Genomic DNA, 10,694 nt, shown 5'->3' with positions numbered 1-10,694 from the left:
AGGGAGGGAGGGAGAAAGAGAGAGAGAGAGAGAGGGAGGGAGGGAGAGAGAGAGAGAGAGAGAGAGAGAGAGAGAGAGAGAATTCATCTGTAGTTCATATGTCTTTTCCTTCTTAAATCTGACTGTGAATTATAGAGATGCTACAAAATCTGTGTACTTTCCTCGAAATGAGAAGCAATTAAAATGACCTGATGTACTTTTTTGTATCCTGTAACTGACACAAAATATTTTATGGTGTTCCAGTCAGTGCGGATTACTTAAAACAGATTTACAGTAAGTTATATATAATCAGTTACACAAGATCATTCCATGTGGGTCGCTTGATCTATTCAGAAAGTAAATAAACAGGGGAGCATTCATTTAGAGAGTTGGTAATAACATTTGTCCAAAGTTTTTTGCATTTTGTAGTCTGGGTTTTATTGTGGTGTTGGGTTGTTGTTGTGTTTTTTTTGTCTCTTTTTATCTATTGATTAATTTATATTCGTAACAATTTCATTGCATTTTATTTTATTTTTTAGAAAATAATTTTGTTTTCAATTTATTTATTTATCTGTTCATTTATATTTTTTCTTTAGGGGGTGGGGAAAGAGCAGTATTACATTGACATTTTCACTTCTTTGCATATGTGTGGTATTATGTAGGCCTACTCATTTATTGATTTAATCATATTTTAAACGAATTTCAAGGGTTTTTTTAGAAAATTATTTTTTTTCCATTTTTTTGTAAAAAATTTAAAGAATAAATAAAAAATATTTGTCTAGATCTAGTCATTATTTATCTATTTTCTTTAGGGCGTGGGGGGCAGTATTACATTGACTGTATTGACATTTAAACCTCATTACATGTGTGATGTGTTATGTGAATTCACCAAATCCTGTCCGAAGTCAGAAAAGCAAAGTGCATATGTAATAGCAGTTGCGAGCGCCGTAAAACCTTATACTATACTATACTATAAAGTGCACGTCCCTGTATTATGAAAAAATGAATAATATAATAGGTCCCCAGACTTAATATTGTGCTCATCATTTGAAGAAAAATGTACATGTAGATCTTCATGTATGTTGAATAAATACCTTTGTTGCAAAATTTATTGTTTTAGTTGTTTGTTTTTATATATTCTGTTATGCACACCTTTCGCTTGCGGGTGGTTGGCGGGTGCTCTGGTGTGGTTTCCTCCTTCAGTCTTGTCAAACATTTGTCGTCCTTAACTCTCTTCCTTCTTTTTTTGTGTTTTCTTTCTGTCTTTTTAAACCCCTTATCGTTGGCACCTGTAGACTTTATTGTGTGCCAAGTCTTTGTGTTATAAAATTCTTATCAAGCAACCACCCCCCCCCCTTTTTTTTTCAATTGAACTGTTGTTAGCGTGTCCACAATCCTTAAGGTACAACCAAAGGCCCACAAGATTTCGTTGGAGTAAAATGGGTCATCTGGATACCTTAAAATTACAAGGTTCTATCTGCTCAGTACCTAGTTTTGAGAAATTTGGCGTAAAAAAATTTGAGTTTCACAATATGTCAAGCTTTTTCGAAAACAATTCTTCGAATGTCTTGATAACGACTCAAACCAATCTTATGACTTTGATAAGATAATACTTTATAATCCCAGGAGGAAATTTAGAAACTTAGGTTTAAAACAGATACAGCAGATAGAACATTTGGGTTTCTAACCTCGTGACCTTAATAAAACTCAAAACAGCCAAAAATGTCAGATAGAACTTTGTAGTTCTGAGGTAGTCAGGGGCAGTGGTGTTTTGGGGTCCAAGGAGAGAGTGGTTCTGTACAGCATAAAAAGATGAATAACAATACCTTTTTACAAGAGGGGTTTCATTAAGGAGGGGTCGTGGGAACGGGCTCGTCCCTTGCTGAGCCCTAAAAGAAGTTGGATTGGCTTTTAGGCAACTATAGTTGTAAGCGGTGAATACAGTGATTGGATGAACGAGCAATCCGCCAAGTTGCTCTCTCTGTGTTCCTTGAGTGCGATCATAAAAGTTTCAACAGCTTATTTCGTTATTTTCATTTGCTTTGGGATAGAGTTGGGGGATGGGGATGGGGGCTCAAGCCCGTGAGCCCTTCTTTACCATCCGCCACCGCTTTCTAATCAACTTTGAGTATGGAAATGTGGTGTTTTAAGTTGTGCTTTTTAAGTTCTCTCTTTGGCTGGGTAATCTGTATCGTCGGTAGACCTCGTGACCTTAATAACTCAAAACAGCCGAAAATGTCAGACAGAACTTTGTAGTTCTGAGGTAGTCAGAGGTAGTGGTATTTTGGGGGACCAAGGAGAGTGTGGTTCTGTACAGCAGGACAAGATGTATTATAACAATATTCCGAGTTCTCGACTCCGGCGTGTGGGTGGTTGGCGGGTGCTCTGTTGCGGTTTGCTCCTTCTTTCCTATCAAACATGACATCTATCAGGGATGCTCTAGTGGTCTAGAGGTACGGCGTATTCGTTTCTCATTCAATAGGTCCCGGGTTCGAAACATCGCAGTGACGGAAAATTTTCTTCTCCAAAAAATGTCTCCTTTCACCTTTCCTGTTCTCTAAATGTGTTCTGTCGTCTGCTTTCGTCTGCACTCTCTGCTCCCTTTTTGCCCCCTCCTCTGGGCTCCTGACTCTTTCTGCAGCCGTACTACTGCTACTCATTGACTCCTTCTTACTGCTGTCTTTCAGCCTCACCACTGATCTTAGGTTAGATAAGATATAACACCTATCCTTTTCGGACAAGGACAAAAAATCTCGGAGGTTGCGTGTGCAAGTTGCGCCCGTTAAACATCCCTTTGAGGTGTAAAATCGATTTATTAGAGTAGGGGTCTGCCGCCACCCGGGCAAAATTCAAAATGTCCTACAAACTGAAAATGTTTAATGTGCCCCGCACTTATGCTGTTGCGAGCGCCGTAAACCACTTACACCCCCCCCCCCCCTAAAAACAGTGTTATTTGAACAGTGTAACTCATTCTACAATGGTATACCATCTTCAATTGCATTTTTATCAAGGAATTTTTAACTTCAACCTTTCTTACTTTCAACGTAAAACCTAGGCATGCTGTGAATCAACATAAAATCAAACAACCTGTGTCTTACGCTCTCATATCATCATCCAGCGCCAGATCTGCGACAGACATCGGCGATCATGGTTCTCCATTCATTCCTTTACTCGGATGCTCCTAAAAAAGCTACGTTTCCGTGATCTTTCCCCGTTACTCATTTGTTTAGGGTCCCTAAGTAGGTTGCTCTGGGCCTACCCCTGCCTCGTTTGCCTTCAAGTTTTCCAGTGAAAGCTAGATGTTCAAGACCTTTGTGTCTGTTCTGGTGTCCCAAAAACGCATTTGTCTTTTCCTGATTTTTTTTTTAAACAGTGAGCGTCCCACGTGGACTTCGTCAAGCACTACCGCATTTGTGAGGCAGTGTGCTGGAATCAGGCTCTCGTCAATATTTGGGCTTGTAGAGTTATTGGTATAATCTTAAAGCATGTTCACTTGTCTTTATTTGGATGGAAAAAGTATTCTTTTGTCTTGAATACAAGTCGAGATATTTGTGAATGAAGGAGGTGGGGGTCACCTGTTTTCAGAGGTAAAATTAGTGAGAAAATGGCCGCTAAAGATGAGTTATTTACTTAGCTTAAAAGTCCGTGGTAACTGAAAATTTACATTTTTTGTGCCTTCAATCAACGTTTTTATGAACAATCCACCACAGCAATGAGTTCTTTAATAGGCATGCAAGGTGTTGAGCCAAAAAACAGAAATTTGATAAAAATTCACAAACCTGCGGAAAAATGCTGGCTTCTTCACTTTGATTATTTTGACGAGAGCCTGATTCCACCACGCTGCCTCACATTTGATTTCTTTTCCTTCCACGATGTTCTCAATAGTCTCCTAAGAAACCACATTTCTGTTGCTTTAATTTTATTTTCACGCTCTCATATACATGTATAATAATATATAACCGTAAACAGTTGCGAGCGTTGTAAACCTCTGACAAAAACTGGAATTATAGTCAACAGTGTAGTGTGTCAAAGTAACGAAAAAAATAAAATAAAGTACGTGTACATGGATGTTGTTAGGTTAGATTTTGCGCATCGATTGGCTCTTACCTCGTTCCTCTTCTTTAACCTAAATAGTAACAGATTTCGACAAATTGCACATTTGGTATTTATGTACTGCATAAAATTTAACAGGTATCAAATTTGCTTCTCCTGAAAACCTCGTATTTTGACATACGACAATGATGAATGACGGGGAAGATCTATAAAAATGATACACACAAACACACAGAGATAATGTGTGTGTGTGTGTGTGTGTTTGTGTGTGTGTGTGTGTGTGTGTGTGTGTGTGTGTGTGTGTGTGTGTGTGTCAGAGACGGTGGGTGGACCAAAATTTGGATGGGGCTTAGTTTGCTTCCACTGGTTTACCAAGAAATAGCAAGCAATATAAACAAAACAGTGATGTTGTCTATACTCACGGTGAGCCTCGGTATTTTGGGAACCATTCAAGCGAGAAGAGTCACCCTTGTCTTCCATCTCTTTGTTCCACGAGAAATTCTTCTGCATGATGGGAACGAAGCCGTTTCAACTCAAAATTTCTCTAATTAATTTTCTTCTGATGAAAAATTGCCTCAAAAGTGGTTTGATGAAATTGATAACTGTTAAATCTCAGCGGCACACACACAAACATGCACACACAGCACTCCAAGCGTATACCGTCCATGAGCTGGATTGGGCCGTGTAGTCGCGGAAAGAGAACTCATCTAACAAAGGTCCAATGGGTGTGCAGGTAACTGTGTCACTGGGGGAAAGTGTTTCGTAAACTTTCACCCCTTTGTAAGGGCTAGGAGAGCGTGAGCCCTCAGTGCAGAGTTATTTTTTTCTAGTCTTCTACCTTTTTACAAGAGGGGTTTCATTAAGGAGGGGTCGTGGGAACAGGTTCGTCCCTTGCTGAGCTCTTAAGTGCCTTTAGACATTTGATTGGCTTTTATGCTACTATAAATAGTTGTAAGCGGTGAATACTGTGATTGGATAAACGAGCAAGCCGCCAAGTTGATCTCTCTGTGTTCCTTGAGTGCGACCATAACAGTTTCAACCGCTTATTTCGTTATTTTCATTTGCTTTGGGATAGATTTGGGGGATGGGGAGGGGGGTTCAAGCCCGTGAGCCCTTCACTACACTCCGCCACCGCTTTCTAATCAACTTTGAGTAAGGAAATGTGGTGTTTTAAGTTGTGCTTTTTAAGTTCTCTCTTTGGCTGGGTAATCTGTGTCGTAGGTAGACAAGAAGGCGACAGTTTACTTCCGAATAAATACCGAAAATAACCCAATCCGTTCAAAATAATTATGATTAGCATTTTATACACAGATGCTAGATTTTTTTTTCTTCTATTAAGGAGGGCACTTTGATTGGTTTGTTGGAGGTTTAAATAGAAAGAAATGATTTTTTCAATAGTTTATGGCTGCCTGGTAACGATTATCATGCTTATCTTACTACACAAAAAGTGCTGCAACTTTGTGAATAATATGTATATATTATTACATAAATTTTAGAAATAATATTGGGAATATATAGTTCTTACTTTCTCATCATTTCAATTCTGCATTGTGGTATTGTCAACTGAGTCTTTGCTATTATAGCGCAGAGGTAGATTTAGATAAAGAACATTACGTCACTTACCTGTTATGTAATAGTTAAAAAGTAATTATGACAATAAGACATGGGGGGGGGGGGTGTTTTTGTTTGTTTTTTTGTTTTGGTTTTTAATTCGTCTTTGTTTGTTTATTTGTTTGCTTGTTCGTCTGTTCGTTTGTTTTTCTTTCGTTGTTGTTTTTTTGTTTGCTTGTTTGTTTTTGTTTGTTGTTGTTTTCTTTCGTTTTTTCAACCTGAATTCTAAGGGTATTGGGTTTTAGTGCTGCGAGATTTCAGAGGCTGTTGATATATATTATTTTCCTCCGAAAATTGGCCTTATTAAAAAAAAAAAGGCGTAGCTGCAACTTGTAATAGACGTGTTTTATTGATGCGGTGTTGTTCATATGATGTTGTTACGTTCCAAGTGTCTCAGATTGAGCGATTCGGTGGGAAATTACGAGTCATGAGCCACGATCCGGGATAGTATAATAAACTATCCTCTTGCAGTGTGAGAGTACTTAATATACCCTATATTTTGTGTAGTTTGTAAAAATATCAACTTTGTACCTCTATAATGTATGACAAAAGTATGCCCGCGCCAATATAATGTAATATGGAGAGTCATGATACCCAAAAGTGTAAGAATTTTCCCTGAACTCACATCAAAAGTGCACTTGACTGCACAAATGACGTACTAAAACCTCAACGTCATTTATAATACCTTAACCAGGACCATCAAGTCTGTGCATAACTGATTTTGAAAATAATATGTCAGTCTTTTAAACAAAAGATACAATATATTCCAAACTGACACTGACCTAAATAGGATGACTAGAAAGGGCAACATTTTGAGATGGATGATAAGAATAAGGAGAGATGCCGGACTTCAGTGTGATGTGATGGGGAAGAAGGGGAGCTTCTCCTATCAAACATCTCAATCGTTCTTATCTCTCCAGTAACACCTCTAATCTTGGGCTTAAATGATAATAATATGGCCTTTTTTGTCTTGCAAATGCCGTAAAATGTTTACTGTATCGCAACTATCCTTGTTTCAGAAATAATTATTAGTAATAATAATAGACAAAATAGAATGATGCAACAATTAAAGCTGACATTGTCACGTTGACACGTATTGCAATGTCACGTGTTTTTGTGCCATAATAGGGGGGCTCTCGTGGTCTAGAGGTTAGGGTGTACGCCTTTCACTTAAAGGTCCCGGGTTCGAATCCGGATTGCGACTGAACATTTTCATACCGTATCTAATATTTTCTCCTTTCACATCCTTTCCTGCTCTCTAACAATGTTCTATCGTCTGATTTCGTCTCCACTTTTTGCTCCCATCACCTCAACTCCTTTGACCCCTCCTCTGGGCTCCTGACTCTTTCTGCAGCCTTTCTACTGCTACTCATTGGCTCTTTCTTACTACTGTGTTTCAGCCACAACCCTGATCTATGGTAGGTGAGATTTACACCTAGCCTTCTTGGATAACTGCGTAAAATCTTGGAGGTCCCGTGTGCAAGTGGCCCACGTTAAAAATCCCTTGGTGGTCCAAAATCGATAACAGTAGGCTGCGGCCTCCACCGGGCCAAAATTCAAAATTTCCTTACTTTTATCCTACCAACTGAAAATCTTTAACTTGTCACACGTGCTCATATTATGATCCTATGCAGTTGTGAGCGTCGTAAAACACTTTTTAAAAAAAAAAAAAAAACAAAACAAAACACTGTACCATCACTTATTTTCCAATCTTGTCGTCCCAACTTTTGCCCTAGTTTTTCACGATCCGACCCATGCATGTCAATTTTAAGGGGGGAGGGGTGGGGAAGGGGATACATTTTCGCCCCCCCCCCCTCTTATAATAGCAGAACATTATAATACGCCCTGAATAAAGGTCGGGCATCATATTTGTCTGAGTCAGTAGTTAGGAGATTTTTCGTCATGTGGTTAAGGTGCTCTCTCAATAATTATTTTTACTCGTCAGAATTTTTGTGAACGCGTACAATGTCGGTATTTATATTTTACATAGGTTAGAAGTACGATTATGTGCTAAAATATACCATTATAGGAAGTGCTTGGTTGAAACAGTAGTTTTCCCTTGCACCCTGATATTTTCCTCCAATGAAGGCAGATTAAATCTTATTTCTTATCTGAATCTGTCTTGAAATGGCCTGGCTTGTTTGCCGTCACACACAGAAGTTGCGAGTTCAAATCCAGCTGGTGGAAGGATCTCATTATCAAATGCCTATCATTATTTGCGAGGACGCTGTATCCCTATTATTGGCCCTGATGGGAAAAAAAGAAGTTGCCAGCCTCCTAAATTAATCTAAATTTTGTCGAGAACAACGTAAAATAGTCACATTCAAAAACAGTCAAGTAGAAACAGCAAGACATGATACAGAACCTTTGTCCAAATCAAGAACGCAAAAATTGGGAACAAAAAAGTGAAAGTTCCAATTTAAATTACTTTATTAATAAATGAAATGATGAACATATTTTAAAGACAATTGATTCAACGACAAGCCTATGGAAATTGCTCCTCTTCACAGATACATGAGCTTTTTTTGCTACCATAGAATTACACAGTTCTATAATATGCTGGGTATTTAGTTTTGAGTCATTTGACAACAACAACAAAATTGAGTTTCAAAACATGTCAACCTTTTCGAACGTAATTCTGTGAATATCTAATAACTATGAATAATCTTTTGATTTTGAATTGATCATAAATTTTGGTTTCTGTCCGTATGGTCTTGGTAACTTAAAACGGCCAAAAATGTCAGAGAAAACTCTGTAATACTAAGGCAGCGACTTGTTAAATCTTCTGAGACTTTTCCCTCATTAAAACACTATGAAAACGTATTATCCTTTCGCAGTGGAATCACCAACCACAGGTCTGGATTTCACTATTTTTCTTCTTTTCTGAGAAATGTTTTCATGAAGACTGCTCTGTATTTTGAACTCATTTTCAGATACACGAAAATGTTGACACTGGAGTTGACAGTTTCCATTACAAAAGAGAAGGACCAAACCACAAAGTAGATATTTTTATATCTACCGCCGTGACTGAATTCTGGTTCTAAAGCCATAAAGAGAAATATTAACGTGCCGGGCACGAAGCAGATGATGAAGATACTAGAAATAAAGGTCACCATTTTGACGACCATTTTGTCCTTGACCCCTACTCCTTCCGCTGTATTAGCTCCCTTAGCAGCCGTGGCTTTCCGCCATTTTGTTTTACTGTTGAGTTTGACGATGAGAACGACGGTGCATAAGATGACGAAGACGAAGGAAAATATCGAAAAGGTCACGCTGTGTATGAAAAATGTTACCGTCTCCACGATTTCCTTTTCCTTCGTGTACTGAATCTTCAGAATGGTGGCGTTCCGAGCTTCGTCAAAAGCCCACACCAGGCGATTGACGTAGTAGAAAGGAGCGAAAACGCTGAACATGAGAGCAAAGATGAAGATAATGATGATTTTCGTTCTCCGCGGGGTCATTATCATTTTGACTTTGAGCGGTAGAGCGATACAGAGACATCTCTCAAAGGTAATGAACGCAGTGATGAAGCTGGTGATTCTGTGAAATAATAAATGAATGATTTTTAAAGAAATATGTAATAATAATTCTAGTAAGAGTTTTACGGCACATGCAACATAAATAGGTCGTATCATACATGTATTAAATGCCGAAGATTAAAGGTTTTAATAGAGAGCAACGTACAGAGAAAAGAAGGGGGAGAGAATGGGACGATAAATGTTTGGTAAGAAAGAAGGAGCACAGCTCAGCACCTGTGAACCACCCACACAGAGGCCAAAATACATGATTCGCAAAGGTTCTTCTGCTTGGGGGGGGGAGGGGGGACTGTGGTTATAAAGTGACGATTTTTGGTCAGTTAATGGTATCCGCACTTTTTACATATTATAATACTCCAATCATTTGTAAATCTAAAAATAAAGTGCTTACTCTTTGTGTTACACTCATCATCTTTCAGATTTTCTGTCCAAAAACTTTCATTTCGCAAAACGTCAATTGTTGATGTTTTTTTCTAATCTACTTTTTTTTTTTTTTTTTATTCCAATGAAATTTTCAGGGCTTGTTATTCATACCATAATCTAACTTTATACAGGTGGCAGATAAAATCGATCAATTCACGAGTGAGTTACATGGATGAATATGTAATCGAATTCAGATGAATGAGGGGTAGGTCAGTTATCCATCTCTACTAACTTTTTCCTATTCAAGATGTCCAAGATCCCAACTTTACGAAATTTTGTATTGAGTATATATATCAATGTACCGAATTCGAAAAAATTTGGTTGGTAAACAAAGAATCTTTTTTTATTTTTATGAAAGCTCTTTATTTTCAATATGGTGGCCGTTACCATGGCAACCGTAGACTTAAACAAAACAAAAAATAAAGTTACATTTTACATATGTTTTCCTGTTTGTACCTCCTTGCTATAACTATAAGGCTTTATCTAAAAAGGCCATAGTTACCGAGATAGACATGGGCGATCATGGTTTTCCATTCATTCCTTTGCTCGGATGCTCTCAAAAAAGCTACGTTTCCCTGATCTTTCCCAGTTACCCATTTGTTTAGTTTCCCTAAATATGTTGTTCTGGGCCTACCCCTGCCTCGCTTGCCCTCAATTTTGCCAGTGAGAGCTAGATGTTCAAGACCCTTATGTCTATTCAGGTGTCCCAAAAACTGCATTTGTCGTTTCTTGATTGTTTTTAACATCGAGCGTCCCACGTGGGCTTCATCAAGCACTACCTCATTTGATTTATTTTGTCCATCCAAGGAAATTATTAATTCCTCTTAGCCTGACTTGGCCTAGTGATAGAATGTAAAATATGTAAAGTTTGACCCATGATGTGCACAACTTGTAGCCTATTTTTTCATTAGAGAAATTTTATCCAACTACTGAGTGTTTTGTATGTTGTGATGTGCCCCAGTGGCCTCAAATATTCCATAAACTTATAATTTACTAAAGGTCATCATCATGTCATGATGGATGAACTGTTGTCATATACTATCATTATAACGTATTATTATTATTATTATTATTATTATTATTATTATTATA

The 10,694-nt window shown here is 38.0% G+C and overlaps 1 protein-coding gene across 1 annotated transcript; it reads right to left on the bottom strand.

Annotated features, from left to right (window-relative positions):
• Positions 1–8,510: 8,510 nt before the first annotated feature.
• Positions 8,511–9,110, bottom strand: LOC101854920. The gene has a single exon (XM_005090699.1). The coding sequence runs from the start codon at positions 9,108–9,110 to the stop codon at positions 8,511–8,513; it is 600 nt and encodes a 199-aa protein (XP_005090756.1).
• Positions 9,111–10,694: the final 1,584 nt, after the last annotated feature.

This window comes from Aplysia californica, unplaced genomic scaffold, assembly GCF_000002075.1.
Source record: "Aplysia californica isolate F4 #8 unplaced genomic scaffold, AplCal3.0 scaffold00020, whole genome shotgun sequence".
In the NCBI taxonomy this organism is placed as follows: Eukaryota; Metazoa; Mollusca; class Gastropoda; order Aplysiida; family Aplysiidae; genus Aplysia; species Aplysia californica.
The sequence above is the reverse complement of the archived record's forward strand: the minus strand, read 5'-3'. Positions and strand labels throughout refer to the sequence as shown.